Here is a 20,315-nt window from a genome sequence, read left to right on the forward strand (position 1 = left end):
TCCTCCCACCATAATGCTGGCCGCCGTCGTACAAGTGAAATATTCTTGAGTGTGGTGTAAAACACAAGATAAATAAATAAATAAATAAATAAATAAATAAATAAATAAATAAATAAATAAATAAATAAATAAATAAATAAATAAATCCAGACACTTCTTTTAATTCTACTTACGATCCGTTGTCAGCATAACGGAAGACTTGTCGTTGGATGCTTGTTAATTTGGTGTTATCACAGATGATTCGGGCCAGAGACGTTTTCCGGATCTCGTCCAGCTGGTCTGCAAAGGGAAGACGACATACATGCAATAGGATAGGTTTATAGGTTTACAATTTATCTGTCAGTTTGCTTACTTTTCACATAACCTGTTATTCTACAAACGTATTCCAATCTTTTTTTAGAACTCCATTGCACTGAGAAAGATTTCCGTACACATCTTGTGGCCATTAAAATATATATATATATATATATATATATATATATATATATATATATATATATATATATATATATATATATATATATATATATATATATATATATATATGTATATATATATATATATATATATATGCACTGTACATATAGGTATGGGATGCATCGAGGTACTTTCATGTGATAACTGACTTTGGATCGTTTTAAAGGCATAAATAGCAATAAATTGACGTAAATACAAGACGAAATAATTCTAGTCATGTTTTCTGATTTTTTTTTCACCGAGTAAAATGGTTGTAAAACATCAGATTCTATCTGTAGTGACCCAGAGGGTATCGGCACAATGACATCCATATTTGTTCGTTTCAAGGTCCATTGGGCGAATTCATTCATAAATGCATTGTATGTGCAGTTTGAATGATGACATCTAGCCGTCTACATGTGGTAAGTGGCAAAAACCTGAGGTGACGTCACTGGTCCCAATATGGTCAGAAAAAGCCACCGTAGAATCAAGTTTAAAATCCATTTTACTAGCTTGAAAAAAGTGTAAAAGATATATCGAACGTCTTTTATGGATAAGTAAGTGTTTTCTTTAATGTCATTTTCTGCAGTTTATCAGAATTTTGCATTTGTGTCTGCTAGTGAGGTGAAACATCATCACGTGACACAATGGCACGTGGAAGTCTTTCTAAACGGATAAACCTTAGGCATGCTGGCATCTAAACATGGTTTCTCAGATCTCGTCGTTACCTTCCAACAATTGAGGGATAAAATTCCACACTTTTTATTGTTACTCACCCAGTGGGAACCTGGCGTTTTCGTCGTCGTTCTCGTAGAAGAATCTGTCGCCCTTTTTAAGGAGGAAGAACTGTCTACCGACTACGCAGGCGATTGTAGGGCCCACCACGGCACCGGTGATCACCCTCTCCGACACGGCGCCTGTCCATAGGTCAATGTCGTCCACGTGACTGAAACATACAAAAATCACTGGTTGGTCTGTGCTGACGGAAGGACCGTTGATTACAGTCGTATAGACCCAAAGTACACATATTTTTTAACATGTATGTAGAACGTGCTCTCGTTTCCTAAGTCAAAAACAATCATGACATGTTTTTTTTTTAATCTAGACATTGAAACAAACGTTATATATCAACCGCCAATCAAAATGGGCTGTCATGGTCAATAATAGCACGTTGAAATTCCAAAATAACTTTAAAGCCACAGAATCTGCCGGCTGAGTGCATCGTCGAACCACTTGTTAACTTCACTTACCGGTAAGTGGAACTCAGAATGCTGGCTGCTTCAGAAGTGTGGTCCACCAGGCCCCCGCGTCCCGTTCCGAAATGAGTCGCCGGTCTGAGACCACACAGAACGCGGAACAGGTTGTAGGATGGGATACCGAAATCACGCCCTCTCTGGATGTTGGTGGCTGCCAGATCGATCCCACCTCCCGGCACCTGTTCGAACAGGGTGTTGGTAAGCTGCTCACTGATCAGGCGGTCACATTTCTGCTGCTTGTTGCTGACCAGGTTCTCCAAGACGAAGCTAGGTCCTTTTGAGGGGTCGTAAAGCGTGTCAGGACGGAGGAAGTGGTCTCGGAACCTTAGATTGTCTGCAAAGAAGGTCTGTACCAAACTGTGGCCGAATCGGTAACCGGCGGCGGAGAACGCTGCTCGGATCTGGGCGTTGAACGTGGGTTGGTAATCGCTGTTGTAGCCGGATGTCCTGGCGGGGAAGTCGAAAGCCTGGGCCACTTGGGTACCGAAGATGACGGGCAGGAACTCGTCGTAGACCACGTGCTGGAACTCGGCGGAGACGATTCTGCGGGCCTCTTGGTACAGTTTCTCGTCGCCCCATGTCGGGTTGAGTTGGCTCAACTGGCGGGCCACCCGATTATGTTCTCTTAGCCAGAGTGTGTGCATGCTCATGAGGGCAGGCTGCTGGTTCACTCGGGGGTCACCTGAGTGAGAGTAAGAACGGAGTAGTTACACAAAATGTTAGAATGATTGATTAATTGCGGTTTAAAGCCACGTTGGAATTATCAAATAGTTTCCATGGGGTAATGTTTATTTATTTATTTGATTGGTGTCTTACGCCGTACTCAAGAACATTTCATTTATCCGACGGCGGGCTGTATTATGGTGGGAGGAAACTGGGCAGAGCCGGGGGGAAACCCACGACCATTCGCAGGTTGCAGGCAGACCTTGCCACTTACCCGTGGGATGATGAGAGCACACCGAAATGTTAGAGGAACAAAGTATATAAAGTTATATATGTATTAACTGTAACTATATACACATTTACATCTATTTTCCAGCTGTGCGACTCATTCAATCTTGTTTTTGGTTCTTTCACGAACACTTCCACTAAATTAAAGTGTATTTTTCCAGTACATCTACAACGTTATGGGGCTAAATATGCAGTGCAGTGCTATTTTCAACCAAACAGTAGGGAAAAGAACAATTTTTGAACCCATATCGATACCGATAGACAGATTCATAGACAGGTCACGCAGGTAAAGCTAACACAGACTCAATTTTACACATACGTCCCGGACTAGCTTACCGGCCCTGAAGCACCTGCGTTTGATCTGACTCCGACATTCGGGACTCTCTAGCTCAAAATCCTGAAGGAGCAACTCTCCGTCTGGGCTGTTCGTGGTTTTCAGGAGACCTATGGTAGAACAAAATGTCTATTATTTACGAACGAGTGATCGGAAAATGTCTGTTATTTACGGACGTGTGATCGGAAAATGTCTGTTATTTACGGACGTGTGATCGGAAAATGTCTATTATTTACGAACGAGTGATCGGAAAATGTCTGTTATTTACGGACGTGTGATCGGAAAATGTCGGCTAGTACTGATCGGAACATGCATGTGAGCACGAATATGTGGTTGTAAAAATGTCCGCTGGCACGGTCGTGTCATCGTAAGTTGTCTGTTACTAAGAATGGGTGATTTAAAAGTTAAATCATGAAATCTGTTAATTTTAATGTGTGATTGTAAATTGTGAACATAAATGGCTCATGAGCAAATGTCTGTTGTGTTCGCAGTACTTTTCAGAGAAAACTTTTCTTGAAATATTTTACATTGTGACACAACACCATATTGTGAGACAAGTGTACATTGTCATATTTTACTTAGCAAAAGTGTCACAAAGGGTCATCATGAAAACACACGTGTCACAAAACGTTATCAGGATGACAGACGTGTCACGAAACGTCATCAAGCCTAGGATGACAGGCGTGTCACAAAACGTCATCAAGCCTAGGATAACACACGTGTCACAAATCGTCATCAAGCCTAGGATGACACACGTGTCACAAATCGTCATCAAGCCTAGGATGACACACGTGTCACAAATCGTCATCAAGCCTAGGATAACACACGTGTCACAAATCGTCATCAAGCCTAAGATGACACACGTGTCACAAATCGTCATCAAGCCTAGGATAACACACGTGTCACAAATCGTCATCAAACCTAGGATGACACACGTGTCACAAATCGTCATCAAGCCTAGGATGACACACGTGTCACAAAACGTCATCAAGCCTAGGATAACACACGTGTCACAAATCGTCATCAAGCCTAGGATGACACACGTGTCACAAATCGTCATCAAGCCTAGGATGACACACGTGTCACAAATCGTCATCAAGCCTAGGATAACACACGTGTCACAAATCGTCATCAAGCCTAGGATAACACACGTGTCACAAATCGTCATCAAGCCTAGGATGACACACGTGTCACAAAACGTCATCAAGCCTAGGATGACACACGTGTCACAAAACGTCATCAAACTGTCATAAAGGGAGTCAAACATACTGACTGACCTCCACTTCCAGTCCTCAGCTCTCCAGCCAGCTCCTCCGTACTTCCGTACACCGCCGAACCGTCAAGATAAGCCGATTCTTGATTCAACTGTTCTCGGGGGCCTATAAAAAAAAAAGAAGGAAAAAAAGAAAAACAGTTTAGTTAAGCTTCATTATACTGATATTAATATAGAAAAGATCACGGCATGGAGAGCAAAACTAGAGCAGTGACAAAAGCGTCTAACATTTGGGTTCTAAGGTGGGCTTTATGGGACCATACTATCAGATTTGAGGAGCTATAACGGCACTGAATGCTGGAAAACTCTTTTTACCCATTAGCGAAAGGTTACTAAATTAATGTCCCCCCCCCACCAATAAATGAAACTATATTTATGTATAGTTTTAAGTGGTCTATTTACTGATGAAGTGAAGAATGGTTTTCCAAAAAGATAAGAAAAACAATCACGTTTGAGGCATGTCTGCAAGTTGGTAGGCCTACATGTGGCTTATTTCCAAGCTTCTAATGTGCATATACATAGTCTGTCATTAGGTACTGAGATGCCGTCTTAATGACAAGACTGTATAAGTATCATGATTGGCGCGTTGCAGCGCAAACTTACAGTTGTCGCTGTACTAATGTTAATTTTACATCTGAAATAAACTGCTGTCGTCTTCGTGACGTACGTTATCTTCTCAAAATGTTTTCACGAATTTCTTTTTATTTTTATGCCATTACCTAGTGTACAACTCAAGGGAGGAGTACTCAGCGCACGCGCAAATTCCATGCACTTCCGGTTGAACGTAGAGAAGAACGTGTCGTTTCTTGGGATAGAGATAGGTAAGCAGCCTTCGCTGAAAACAGAAACCATTTAATATGAAATAGTCATGTGAACAAGTGAAAACGCTCATATATATGTATTATCCAAATTAAAGTCTGAGTGAGTGAGTGAGTGAGTGAGTGAGTGAGTGCTTGGGGTTTAACGTCGTACTTAACAATTTTCGTCATATGGTGACGAAGGAATCCTTAGAGTGCATGTAATGCGACTTCTTGTTGCAGGATGGATTTCCACCGCTCTGCTTCACTGAGACGCCTTACCGAAGGCAAGTAAGTTGCCCCGCCCGAGCCATTATGCTGATACGGGTCAACCAGTCGTTGCACTTTCCCTTTCATGCTGAACGCCAAGCGAAATTAAAGTCTGTCGATGGCATACTGTCATCCCCACACTTGGAACATGTAGGGCCAACTTTGACGGCCAGGGTTAAGGGTGGAGAAAACCAGCAGTCCTGGAGTAAACCACTACCCTTAGGCAGGGAGTATTGTAATGTCCTAAAACGCAAATGTCAAAATGGCGACATATTCTAAGCGTTAATTAAAATGAAAAACTATGTTAAATGATTTGTGCCAACACCAAGAAATGATTGCTTGCGGGTTGTAACCTAACGCTAGATTACAAGATGTTTAATATTTATAATACGGAACATAACTGTGCCTAAAAGTTTTATGTACAGCATTGTAAAGTGCTAAAATCCACTTTCCTCTCCTTCAGCACCGCCATGATGTAGTTTTGACGTGGTATATGGCATTTCAGTTTTACTTACTTATTTATTTATTTGATTAAATTAATGTTTTACGCCGTATTCAAGGATATTTCACTTATACGACGGCAGCCAGCATTATAGTGGCAGGGCCCGGGGTTAAACCCACGACCAAGCTGCTGGTAAACCGTTCCATGTACGGCTGGAAAGACGCCGACTTGAACTCACAACGACCACATTAGTGAGAGGCTATTGGGCCATTACTCTGCGCCGGCGTGCTAACCCCCTCGGCCGCGGAGGCCAATGATTTCAGTTTTAAGAGAGTTTTAAGTAATCTACTTACACGTTTACCGGTCTGTCATTTACACAACATACCAATTCTTCTTCACTGGGAGCTGTTGGTCAACAAAGCAAATCATAGAGGTAAATAACAACAAACTAGTGTAACTATTAAAACAAACTATTTATTTATTTGATTGGTGTTTTACGCCATACTCCAGAATATTTCACTTATACGACGGTGGCCAGCATTATGGTGGGACGAAACCGGGCAGAGCCCGGGGGAAAACAACAAGCTAGTGTAACTTACAAATTAAATAGTTCATATTGATAACTAGCAATTATGAAACAATTTTTATTTTTGATAAAAAAAAATTAACAATTAAAAAACTTAATGAATTACAGTTTAAAAGACGAATCAACAGAAATAAGGTCTTTTTGCCTTTTTTGGTAGCCTTTGAGCGATGTTGTCGTGGCATTAAATTTTTTGAGCTTGGAAAACGTTAAATGCGTTTGAAAATATAAAGCTGAAACGGGGAATACCCGAAAAACGAATCACAGCTGAAATGGGGAATACCCGAAAAACGAATCACATTCTAAAGAACTTGTACACATAAAAAACACTTGTGTTGAAATTTAACACAACAATTTGTTTGGATTCATTCAAGACAGAAATGTGTTACAGCAACACAAACATGTGTTAAATAAATGTGAAGTACACATGTTTGTTTGTACAAAATAATAAAACATAAACAAGACCTTGTATTATTTCATCACAAGTGTTCACATATGACACCAGAATTTTGTTGCCAATAACAAAGGTTTGTGCTCATACAGTACAAGTGTTCTTTTTTTTTGTTCTTAACCAAAGGGAACGGTACAAGGTGATTGTGGCTCCTGATTTCTTTCCACATTCAGTCAAAAGGTCAAGGACGCTTTTAGGACGTGATAGCGAGATACCATATCCCATGCAATGGTGACCCGTGAGTCCTGCGTTAGCAGTTTGTGCACAAAATGTCAAAAGTGAACAATAGATTATACGGCTTGGTCCGGAATCATGTTATGTGGGAGAGGTTCTCCTGTCTTAATCATCGACTTACTTAGAATAGGGGCGAACCTCTCGATGTCATGGCTGACGAACTGACCAAACTCCATGGTAATGTGGGTGAACCTTACGTCCAATGACCCGACATCGCTAGCTTCGTGCATCGAAGTACTGACAACCCGGGGAAATGGGAGGTTACCGGACAAGGCGCTACGGGAACGGGGTTCGGACAAACCTAGTACAAAGATGGCGGTCAAGAATTCAACATGGCGGAGAGAATAATGTCTGTGGCTAGACTAATATATTTATATGTTTAATTGACTTACAGCAAAACAAAAAAAAAACAAAAAAATAAAATAAAAACAATGAAATACATTTTAAAAACAGCGAGAGTTAGCATACATGTATATGCCACCAGAGTAGTTAATGGACTTAAAATGGATGGTCTAAGTATTGCACGAAATAAAAGTGATCACTGGTTAAAAGTGAACATGGCCTTGGCAGAAGCAGGGAGATTGCTCTTACTGTCATTGTAGGCAGAAGGCGCGCTTCTCTCGAATGGCGTCAGGGCACTTCCCCAGCGCGGGTTCTGCAGGTTGTTACAGACGCCCGTGATGGTCCTGTACTTGGCTTCTGCGTCACACGTGACTGGCGTTAAGAAAGGGCAGTCCAAAGAATTGCCAATATTTCCGCCTAGTTCCGGCAGAGAGCCGCTCCGCCCAGTTCTGAAAGAAGTTCGTGTGAATTTATACTGTATATCGAAAAGCGCAAAATGTTTATGTTTCAGAGCCTTCCTGGGTGTTCGGCTGATATTTCATACATGTCTGTCGCCACGATATGGCTGAAATATTGCCGATGTGACATTAAGCCATAATCATTCATTCATTCATACATGTCTGTCGCCACGATATGGCTGAAATATTGCCGATGTGACATTCAGCCATAATCATTCATTCATTCATACATGTCTGTCCAGCACATCATTTTTTAAATTTATTTGATTGTTTTGCTTTACGTTTGACTACTTTTTCCCGCGCAAGAACGACTCGAATCAAAGCTGCATTGACAACTGGTGTGTTACAATACATGCGTAATACGTGCATGTATCCAGTTTGCCCACAAAACGACGTCACAAAGGCAGAAATGAACAACAGACTTCCCAGCTTGGACCTGAATTAATTGAGGCGGGGAAAACTTCTCCATTAATACTGCAGCACAGTTTATGCTCAGAGACTTACAGCTCGGAAGTTTGGTTTATGTGAATCGGACACTAGTCAACAGTCTTAGCGTATATAGCCTGTAAGAATCGTAGAAATATAAGCGTCAAGTCCGACATTCATATGCCACGTGCACTAATTTGCCATTCATGCGACCCATTTCTCCAACCACCCCCAACCACTGAATATGTGAAACGGAAACTGTCATGCTAATTCTAATGCAGTGATGATACACGCCATATTGGTGGGAAACCTTCAAGTGGTTCTCAAGGAGAACCGCTACGTAAGCCTGGTCGATCGATCGATTTCTTGTCATCAAAGCCCCACCACGAATGCATGAGAGTGGAGGGAAGTTACGAATCCCCTGTCCAAGGCAGACAGGGTTTCCAGTTATGAAACAGGTTTTCGGAAGTTGGGCTTTAAAAGCATGACATATGCATGCTGTCCGGAACGGCTGTTCCATTTTTTCTGACTCACCTGACACGCTTAGACGCCTCCAGGAACATCATTCCGGAACGGCCGATCTGTTGGGCTTGCCTTGAAGATATAAGCTGGGGTCCGAACGGAAAGTTAGGGCGACGGGAATTGCGGGGCGCTAAAAAAGGGGAAAATGCAGCGTTAATTGGTTTTCATCTATTTATTTATTTGCATGTTTTGTTGAAGTCCAAAATTGATATTTTTCATAAGTCAACATTAACATCAGGTGTTGTATTTACATTTATCTTTACATTTCCGATTGCAGCTACAACAGCATGCACATGCACTCTTTGATGAATGACGTAACTGTACGCCTTCAGACGCCTTCCGTATATAGTAGAAAGGTCAAATAACGGTTTCGCTATACCAGACGATAGCAGAAAGCCAGGTAATGCAAATTAGACCGGTACTGTAGGCCAATGAGTTTGTGTTGGGAGGGGCTTGTTATGTAATGTTTTGGGGCCTTCGTGGCTCAGTCGGTTAGCGCGCTAGCGCAGCGTAATGACCTAGAAGTCTCTCACCAATGCGGTCGCTGTGAGTTCAAGTCCAGCTCATGCTGGCTTCCTCTCCGGCCGCATGTGAGAAGGTCTGCCAGCAACCTGCGGATGGTCGTGAGTACGGCGTAAAACACCAATCAAATAAATAAATAAATTATGTTTTTTTCTGTCAGAATAGTTTCGTCACTTCCTGTTAGAATGATTGACACCCTGTTAGGCCTAAGTCTATAGGTCTAGAACATGTGACGTCACGTGGATGATATATGGTTAGTTTGAAAACCACAAAGACATGAGATCCATGGACTGAGCCATGGCTTAATTTTTCAATTCGTGATTCTGTTGCAGAGTCGCCATGAGCTCTTAAAAATACTCACTCACTAACACCCTTTCGACCAGGCTTCTAACCTCCGTTGCGATCCTATTGAGCTCTTCTTGGGGGAGGGAGCTCGTGCGTACGGACCGAGGTCGGGGTAGGCCCGAGGCAGTTCGAGTGATCTCGCTCCGGTCCGAAATGCTAGGGATGGAGCGTGGATTGATCGTATTGGATCTTCCGCCTGGGAACCGCGATCGCTGACCGAAAGTCAGCACCAGAAGACTCAGAAACAGGGATGACACGGGTAGCATTCTGATATATACAACGAGGAAACGATTAGTTTTACGGTTGATTAATTCAATGATTACAGCAATGATAAGAGGATCGATTGAATGGATGAATTTATAATTCATTGATTTATTGATTGATCGATTGATCAAGGCTCAGGGTATGACTATGAAATAACATGGATCTGATGTCGTGTTCTATGGCTGCGAAATAACCATGTTTGTCAGTGTGTCACAGGTGGCAGGCGGTTTTGTTGAGGCATTCAGCTTATGAACTGTTCATTAATCATCTGTTATGCCTCAGGCTCTACCCATCCAAACTTCCTTCAGTTAGCGTGTCGTGGCGTCACGCTTCGTCGTCAAAACAAAACAATCAAAAAAAAAAAAAAAAAAATCTTGAAGGTATTACAGAAAACGCAAAATTTAAGTGATCGCGTGGATTTGTTTTGTGTTTTCTTTTTTCTTGTTTTAGTTTCACCTTATTGAACTTAAACGACTTAAGGATCTGCCTGCCAAATTAGCACTCAGGTGTCCAAGCATGAAACACAACGATAGTTAAATCTGTCCGTTAAAACAAAATGTCGTATACTTTTAATTATTCAATGAATTTCCTGGAGTGAAGTGGTTACTTGCGTTATCTTTATACATGAGGAATAAAAAAATAAATAAATAAATAAATCAATACCGGTGACGTGAGCGTTGAGAGACTTCCTAAAACACATCTTCCTAAGCCAGTGGCCAGCATTATGGTGTACACATGTACACCATAATGCTGGCCACTGGCTTATAAATGAAACATTCTGGAGTTCGGCGTAAAACACCAATCAAATAAATAAGAATATATTATTTGCTTATTTCAATGATTGGTGTTATACGTTAGACTTTTCAGTTCTACTACAATGGTCTGGGACTGCTTTCATAAAATGGACTCAACCTAGAAGGTATTAACTACCATGACAAGGTATTTTACAGAGATATAAAGGAATACTTAACCCTAAACACGCTTCATGAAACCTGTTCTCCTTAATAGGATAATAAAGCTACCGGGGTAGAGCACTGTGGAAAGGAAACCACCGCCCAACGACAGGTAAATGACAAGCCTCCTGGCCCAAAGCCGCAACCGATGTTATGAATGAAATAATTGATTGGTTAATGTTTAATGTATGACGAAAAGTTTTCATTAAAGTGCGATGGCTTTCATTTATATGGGAAGAGGAAAACGGAGTGCCGGGTGTAAACCAATGATCCTTGGCGAATTACAGACGAACTTTCCCACGTGTGACGTATAGATAGACTTGCACTCCTTCGAAGGTGTAGACGAAACTAATTAAGCAAAGGTGATGGCAGGATGAAGGTTAAGCTATATTAGGAGTGGTGGACGATTGTAAGATAGTCTCTCCTGTTTTAATTAGAACATGAATTACGGAATAAAATCAAGGTAAACTAAGAATCATGAGACCGGATTTGCCGCCAGCCACATACACCGGCATCACTTCTCTGGTTTTACTCTCTGCAATACAGTCTTATGTATTTCAGGCAAAAACTGGATATGGTCACGCTTGAATAAATTTAAAGAATTTTGAAAGGTTGAATCTTTTTCATCATTCATTCAGAAAATAGGACGTAATTATTTTAGTATCGTCTTGGTTATATTAAACAAAAGGAGCTATTGGTAACAATATGATGATTGGTGTTCTCTCATATTTAACCCACGACAGGAACTGTGTATTTTAAATTAAATTAAATTAAATTAAATTAAATTAAATTAAATTAAATTAAATTAAATTAAATTAAATTAAATTAAACTTAAATGGCTATATTGTAGCTGTTCAGGACAAAGCATCTATGGGAACGCGCTTTAAAGCGCCGTGGTTTGAACAGCAGCAAGCATAGAACACGTTAAGAATAATAACCATTATAGATATAGATTATACCTAGGAAAGGTTTATGTGTTAGTTTGGGCCAAAGCTACATCTGAGCAACATTTGCTATAAAACAATAGATGATTCAACATGAGATATGTAAAAACTTCGCGAACTCAGAAAATCAGGGAACATGCATAAAGGAATATTGGTCTAGAATCTAACACTGTAGGCCACTCGGCGTGCGAATAACCATGATAAATCTAGGTAATTCTCTCTGAGGTTCGAATAGACCGGACGATCCCTGACCACTGAGATCGCAGGTTCGAATCCAGCTTTGTTTTGTTCATAAGCTTTGTAAGGTAGATGTATATGCCGTTTAATTCGAGCATTCCTATTTCCTCCACCCACAAACCTAACTGACGTAGTCTAAGTAAATAATTCTTTATTATACGACATTAAACACCAATCAAATATCTTCATAACGTTCAGTCCCAATTCAAGTGATGTTAAAACTGAATAAATTCTTTTGTGCGTTTTACTTCATTAGAACCGTTTTGAAAAATACATGCATTGCAAAAACCTAGAAAACACACAGTCTAGTGCGGCATTTACAGCTTTTAGGTTACGAATACTAAAACTCATTCTACCAATAAATAATGTGACAGCCCATCAAGATACGAATTCAGTAGCGTATTTGTAAAGAGTCCCTAACTTTGTATGTACAGTTAGAGGAGAATCTTTCTTACCTTAGCAGGATCATGATGCTGCGTTAGTGCGGTCTGTTAAGGAGTACGAACAATCGGTGGTCTTATATAGCGAAGGGGAAACCAATCCTTGAGCGTCTAGTGGCTAATTAACATGCACCGTTAACTTAGCAATATCCAGGTGAACGTTCACCAGTATCCGTTATGATCTAAATGTGTGGGATCCGGGTCCTCAGAGGGCCGCTGGTTTAAAAGTGATCTGAATGACCTTGAGTGACAAGTAAGCCCTGGGCGACCTCTTATGCACCTTGCATTACGCAATGAGTAACACAGGAGGGGGGTTGGAGGGTTGCAGAGAGAGAGCGTGAATTATTGGCGTCTTCCAAACGTCATTAGGTATAATGCATCCCACAACTATATTCCAAGTAGATCTACAACTAGGCATTATTACCTTCCTATTAAAATTACAAAATATTTCCGCGCTAGCATTTAAAAAAAAAGCTTCTTCTAGAATTTGTTTCTGCCGTGGACAGAGTGTAGCCTTTAACATGCCCTGACCATGCCGTGGTGAGCTATAGTCTTGCAAACATCTGTATTCGCGCAACAGCGTATCGGGAACATTACTATGTGTTCAATTACCAACAATTTTATAAGTATATATGCCTGATATCTACATGTTGTTTTGTTCTGTAAAAATTGACAAACTACGGGTAGCCATGCGTTTCCTTCCACCACAAACATGTTTAAGGCTCTACTTTTGTGAAACGGACGATACTTGCCTTTTAGCCTTAACATAGAGTGACAAATTGTGAGTGAGTGAGTGAGTGAGTGCTTGGGGTTTAACGTCGTACTCAACAATTTTTCAGTCATATGACGACGAGACAAATTGTGAGCCCTTACAGTAGTCAAGCCTTAGCTATTTTATTAGCTAAGTTTTTTTAATCTGACCTTACAACTTAATAGGCCTTCCACGATAGCGGATGTATTCGCTCAAAATGTCTGATTTCATGACTGAAATAAATTATCCCGTTTGGAGGAAATAAATGAGCCCTTGCATTGAGCCTTTGTGGAAAACATGTGGAAAACATGTGGAATACATGTGGACAATGTGGAAAATGTGGACAATGTGGAAAATGTGGACAATGTGGGACTCACTGACATTTATGAGATACTGTCGAGAGAAGACGGTTTTGATGTATTTTAGCTTTGAGAAAACACAAACTCCGCGCTGAAAAATTTGAAATATAAATAAAACAAACAAAAAAAACAACAAAAAGGACAAAGTTTTCCTTCAAGGAATGCCTTCGAAGAGGGCAGAAGGATTTATTTATTTATTTATTTATTTGATTGGTGTTTTAAGCCGTACTCAATAATATTTCACTTATACGACGGCGGCCAGCATTACGGCAGGAGGAAACCAGTCAGAGCCCGGGAAAAACCCACGACCCTCCGCAGGTTGCTGTCAGACCAGCATGAGCTGGACTTCAGCTCACAGCGACCGCATACGCTGCGCTAACGCGCTATTCAACTGAGCCACGGAGGCCCCAGCAGGATTAAGTAGGTGGGGAACGGATGGACAGGATGGGGGTGGGGGTACTCGTCGAATTATTGGAAGTGTAGCAATCTTTTAAGTAAATCATTGGTTTATGTTCCTATAACGTGCGGTTAGCTGGTGCCCGTCTTAATGGGCTTACCATCTGTTTCTAGGTAACGTCTCAGTTGCTGTTGCTTAAACATTAACATGAGCAGTTCGAATAAAACCTTCAGGCAAACCTTAATAAATTCATTTGGGCGGGGCGGGGTGGGTGGGTGGGTGGGGTAATTTAACTCTTGCTCTTGAAAAGGATATTAATTCTTCAGAAATCAACACTGAGAAAATAAAGCCCGTTCCCCCAAACCCCATATAAAACAAAATCCAAAACGTTTTGTGCAGAGCTTTTTTTTTCGGCCAATCGGTTGGAATACCCTAAAGAGTATGCTTGTAATGATGGCCTAATCAAGGTAAACTAAGAATCATAAGACCGGATTTGCCGCCAGTCACATGCACTGGCATCACTTCTCTGGTTTTACTCTCTGTAACACAGTCTTATGTATTTCACATGACTCGATGACTGGGTATCAAAAAATAACCTTGTTTGACGTTATTTCCTCGCTTCCTTGAATCTGTCGTCATACTACAGCCTGTATTTCTGTCTATAACTTAAAACAGCGTAATTATGTCTTCCGAGGCGGTTTCGATCACATTGGGTGAGAAAGGCTTCTGCCTTATGTTATTACGCTGCGCTAGTGCACTAAACAGCGGAGCCACGGAGGGCCCCGATTAATCAGTGTGACCAAACCTTTTAAATAAACACTCCTGGATTTACCTATAAAGGTTTTTTTTCATTTCTATTTTAAAGCTTCCGTGTTATTTTTGCGTGATGTTCATTAGATGTACATAAAAAGACAGGTATATGAATGCTGTAGCGTGAAAAGATGTGTTTTGATAACCGAGTGGCGTATTTACAAGTAATGATGTTATGTGCTGTCACTGTTGTTGTAGGTACTTGTCCAGTATAATGTAGGGCTATGTCAAACAAAACATAACGTCAGTAAAGCTATGTTGGGGTACAATCTCTGTTTGAAGACGACCGTTTTGAGGTTTTAATTAAGGCACCTGATTGGCCTTTACTCCAAGCTCTTTTCAAGCCCCAAGGACATTAATCAGGGTAAACATATAAAATTATATTTTTTCGTGATGCTCTGACATTAGCCGTCTCAAGCAATGTAAGTTTCTCTCTACAAACAAAACTGCATAAACCGCAGTGAAACTTGCTCTCTCATATGTTAATTCATAGGGGAATGAGGTTGGGCACTTTTTTTTTTTAATACAGCGTTAAAAACCAAAGTAATGCATGAAACCACAAATGAAACAATCAGTCAATCTGGCGGTTAACAAATAAATCAAGTAATTCATCAATCAATAAATCAACCAGTCAACCAGTCAAAGGATCAGTTAATCAACCAATCAGTCTAGTAATCCATCGAACAATCAATAAACCAGGCACTCAGTCAATCAAAGGATCAGTTAATCAACCAATCAACCAATCAGTCTAGAAATCCATCGAACAATCAATATACCATGCACTCAGTCAATCAAAGGATCAGTTAATCAACCAATCAACCAATCAATCTAGTAATCCATCGAACAATCAATAAACCAGGCACTCAGTCAATCAAAGGATCAGTTAATCAACCAATCAACCAATCAATCTAGTAATCCATTGAACAACCACTAAACCAGGCACTCAGTCAATCAAAGGATCAGTTAATCAACCAATCAACCAATCAATCTAGTAATCCATCGAACAATCAATAAACCAGGCACTCAGTCAATCAAAGGATCAGTTAATCAACCAATCAATCTAGTAATCCATTGAACAACCACTAAACCAGGCGCTCAGTCAATCAAAGGATCAGTTAATCAACCAATCAACCAATCAATCTAGTAATCCATCGAACAATCAATAAACCAGGCACTCAGTCAATCAAAGGATCAGTTAACCAACCAATCAATCTAGTAATCCATCGAACAATCAATAAACCAGGCGCTCAGTCAATCAAAGATCAGTTAATCAACCAATCAACCAATCAATCTAGTAATCCATCGGACAATCAATAAACCAACGATTCAGTTAGTCAAAGGATCAGTTACTCAACCAGTCAATCTAGAAATCCACCAAACAATCAACAAGTCATCCAGTCAACCAACCATTGAAAGATAAATATACCTTGAAAGGTTATTTCGAACAAATTGTGAACTTCACGACAGGAGTTCAGCACATTTGAACACACTTGGCCCTTTTAAATAATATTTCGAGATATGATATTTCCGAAGATTGGTGTAGTTCGGACATAGTAATGCATAATGAAATTCTTCCTCTCTGTCTTTTAAATTACATAGCTCACATTTTCTTTCTTTACGCTTAACTCTATTTCTACTGTGTCCCTCGGTCTCTATTATCAACTTATGCTATGAGGTACTAATTGTAGTTCTTAGGCTGTGGTGGACTGACCTGTGAGATGCTATCGAAAAAAAAACTGCCGAGGGTGAGTGAATGAGTGCTTGGGGTTTAACGTCGTACTTAAAAATTTTTCAGTCATATGACGACGAAGGTATCCTTAGAGTGCATGAAATGTGCCTCCTTGTTGCAGGACGGATTTCCAACGCTCTTTTATCTGGTGATCCTTCACTGAGACGCCTTGCCGAAGGCAAGTAAGCTGCCCCGCCCGAGCCATTATACTGATACGGGTCAACCAGTCGTTGCACTATTCCCTTCATGCTGAACGCCAAGCGAGGAAGTTACAACTTCCTCGTTTAAAGTGTTAGGTGTGACTCAACCCAGGATTGACCTGGAGCTACCGCTCCCGAAGCGCACGCTCTACCAACAACTACCGAGGGATCATGGTAGTTAAAATTTTAATGCTGAAGAGGGGTGTCAGTTTAACGCCACGTTTTCGCCATGTTTTCACAAACAAACAAATTACTTGTACACGCTGTACTTAAACCAGTGCAACAAAATATACCCAACCAAACGGCACGCAGAAGCACACCAGGGTGGGAAAAAATTTCCAACTTGGCTCTAAATCTAGCTGGAGATATAGCCAGCTAATGCTAATTGTCTTCTGTATCTTACCAGTCAGCTGCTAGCATTTGCTGTTGTCGTCAGTATTGAGAGTTTTTTGTGCGGAAATACTACAATTTAAATATGGTTATCCGACTGGCCTAGCCAATGAGGAATCAGTACCGTGCATTAGAAAATCAGCGAACCATAAATTGTGAACTTGTGAACTGTCAAACTGCGCTGTACATTTGACAAAAGCTCATCATACACGAGAGTTTATGAGCCAACTCTACACTCCAAAAATTAATCTGTTAATTTTAACAGAATACTAACACAATACTGTGTCATATTCAACATAACATTCTGTTTGTCCAATAGAATCTTTATTTATTTATTTGATTTGAGTTTCACGCCGTACTCAAGAATATTTCACTTATACGACGGCCCACCAGCATTGTGGTGGGAGGAAACCCACGACCATCTGCAGGTCGATGCAAGGCCTTCCCACGTACGGAGAGGAAGCCAGCATGAGCTGGACTTGAACTCACAGCGACCGCATTGGTGAGAGGCTTCTGTGTCATTACGCTATGTGTGTTATATTTAACAGAGTAATATGTTGTAAAAGCATAATACATTCAACCACCACTTAAACAACAAACGTTCTGTTAAAATTACCGGATTAACTTTTGCAGTGTAGTGACACAAATAACTATCACGGCATAACATTACAACGCACGTGTATCTGAAAATAACTGGTCAGAAAAAAATGCATTAAAACGGATACATGTATTAGGTTGTAAAGAATGGCTTCAAGGATGTATGAACGGTTCTGGGAAATAGAATTAAAAACATATGTAATAACAGTCATCATGACCTGCCATCGTTGTCGTTGGTGCAGGGAACTGGAATGAACCCTAAGCCGAAGGTCATTCGGCAGTCTCTGAGGAGATAAAAAAACATGACCCAAACTTCATAAGAAAGGCTGAAAAAGGTATTTGTAGGCCTAAATGTTGTTTTCAAAACTATTTTTTTTATTATTCTTTCTTGAAGGAGAAAAGGACATTTAAAATAATTTTTGTTTTATTTCTGGTATCAACATTTGGTATAATGGACATCTGACACATTTATGCGTGACATGCTGTAAATGAATATGTAATGCATGTTTAATAAATATATTTGTTCTTTCCATTAACAAACAAGTGAAACGAAATCTTTAAATACATATATTTTGATATGTTTATAAATACTATCACTTCACACATTTGTTAAATTCGAAGAAATGTATTAGACATGAATTACGTCATCGCTGAGAGCATGTAATTGTGTCGGACTATGTAATTATGTCGGACTATGTAATTATGTCGGACTATCATTGTACCAATAGGTAATAACTAATAAATATTACCATACCGACCATACAAAAATATTTACATATTTACAAAATTCTTTAAAACAAATTCATGACCATATTTCCATATAAATATCATGTTTTTCCCCTCTTTTAAGCTTAGTACGAGCATAATCTTAACAGCCGAGTGTAGTATTTACGACCAAATACTGACTTAAAAGTGAGCTGAAATGAAATTCGTAAAGTTAAGCAGTCAGTATAATTAAAATTACGGACACATATGTCAGGCTTCGGGATTTAAAGCAGAATGGCTTCAAGGCGCAGATTCGCTTTTTCAGTGAGGGGATTGGTTAAAAATGTGTAAAACTGGTCATTGTGACCTCCTTCAACAGATCTTTGTCAATGGTGCACAGAAGTGGGAAAAACTATAGGCAGTCTTTAATAAAGAAAAACAAAAACAAACAAACAAACAAAAAAAAAAAACAAAAAAAAAATGATGCAAACTTTAAAAAAAAATACTAAGTTAGTTTTTTGTAAAAGTGTTGTTCAAGCTTTTTTTAAAATTTTTATTTCAGGAGAGATGGCATTTGAAAATAATATTTGTACGTTTTCCCCTCCCAGAATACATTGCATTTTCTCAACTTATGAATTTCTAATGTCGACCTGACGAGACATCTCGGCCTGCCTGAACGAGGACATATCGACATCTTAGCCTTAAAGCTAAATCTCCAGTTTTTTTGAGTTGCGGTTGTTTTGTTGTGCAAAAGCACATTAAATAATATTTCGACATCACGTGGCTTGAAAGAACAAATATTTTTTCCATAATAAAAGGGGAGAAATCTCTAGACCGTACAAATGGTTTTTTTTGGGCAATTTATATAAAAATTTATGGCAATTTATATAACATGTATTAAGCCCTAAAATCTCACGGGTGTCTGTAATTACGCATATCTGCATCGGTTGTTACTTCCGGTTCGGCTCTAGGCAGCCAATGAAGGCGCTCTATACTGACGTCACTTTGCGGTCAATTATGTGAGATAAAATCAGTGCATATTACAGATAATGCATCGGTCAAGTCAGAGTGTCGATCGAGGACTCGTGCACTTTGGCAAGCCGACTGTGGCTGACCAAAATGACCTTTGATCTGAAGGCGTGGTCTGCTGTTACACCTGCGTTACTCAGACATTGTCGTAGTCGTTACTTTCGAATGTTTCAGATTAAAACCCGGTTCCGGCACCCATGACCTAGAACGTATTTTTTAACCACGTAGAACGATTTTTATTTCTTAAAAGATACATGAAACGCTTGGTTTTTACTTTTAATAGGGAATATAGGATGTGGCCTAACATATTACTAAGAAAAGCTTCTGAGCGTTCTTACTGCGTCGACTTTCTTACTGCGGCGTTAAAAATGGCTTTAAACCACAGCTTAATAAGGTCCCAGCCGTCAATCCGGTAACGGTAGCCTGTTGTGGTGACCTCAAAGTTGATAGCTGTCAAAACAACGTTATTAGGGAGAAAGCTTGAATTGGGGGGGGGGGGGGGGGGGGCGCTAAGCTGGCCCTACGTTCCCAGTATGCTGATCGATGACGTCATTTCCGACCGTTGGCGTAAAACAAGCATATAACAGAGCGGATATTAAGAAATATAAAAAATGCCTCCAAAAAAACATGGGGATTTTTTGTAATTTTGTTTACATATCTGATTACATTTTCCCCAAAGCCATACACATCGTTTGAAAGTACCTTTCCACGTATGCTTTAAATGATTATATTATTTATGGTGAATCTGAATATTTTAACCACTGCGCATGCGCCTTATTCAGCTCTTTTCGGCCCTTTCTATAGTTCAGTGTGGCCTTATTTCGCGGCAGCTTGTCATCCTATGGCCA

At 40.1% G+C, this 20,315-nt stretch overlaps 1 protein-coding gene across 1 annotated transcript; it reads right to left on the reverse strand.

The window, feature by feature from the left end:
* Nucleotides 1-169: 169 nt before the first annotated feature.
* LOC135464006 (thyroid peroxidase-like) lies at nucleotides 170-9,928 on the reverse strand. Its single transcript, XM_064741481.1, has 9 exons — nucleotides 9,679-9,928; nucleotides 8,808-8,925; nucleotides 7,639-7,838; nucleotides 7,169-7,348; nucleotides 4,275-4,376; nucleotides 3,000-3,107; nucleotides 1,707-2,394; nucleotides 1,233-1,402; nucleotides 170-279 (listed from the first exon to the last, which is right to left on the reverse strand). The coding sequence occupies exons 1-9, from the start codon at nucleotides 9,926-9,928 to the stop codon at nucleotides 170-172; spliced, it is 1,926 nt and encodes a 641-aa protein (XP_064597551.1).
* Nucleotides 9,929-20,315: the final 10,387 nt, after the last annotated feature.

This window comes from Liolophura sinensis, chromosome 3, assembly GCF_032854445.1.
Source record: "Liolophura sinensis isolate JHLJ2023 chromosome 3, CUHK_Ljap_v2, whole genome shotgun sequence".
In the NCBI taxonomy this organism is placed as follows: domain Eukaryota; kingdom Metazoa; phylum Mollusca; class Polyplacophora; order Chitonida; family Chitonidae; genus Liolophura; species Liolophura sinensis.

What these genes read in the sequence shown, in the direction of transcription:
- LOC135464006 (XM_064741481.1), bottom strand. Translation starts at nt 9,928, where the DNA reads ATGCTACCCGTGTCATCCCTGTTTCTGAGTCTTCTGGTGCTGACTTTC. An exon ending in GGTCGAAAGGGTGTTAGTGA is followed by an intron (nt 8,926 to 9,678) that starts GTGAGTATTTTT and finishes CCCCTTTTTTAG; the next exon opens with CGCCCCGCAATTCCCGTCGC. An exon ending in GCCTTCTGCCTACAATGACA is followed by an intron (nt 7,349 to 7,638) that starts GTAAGAGCAATC and finishes TCTTTGTACTAG; the next exon opens with GTTTGTCCGAACCCCGTTCC.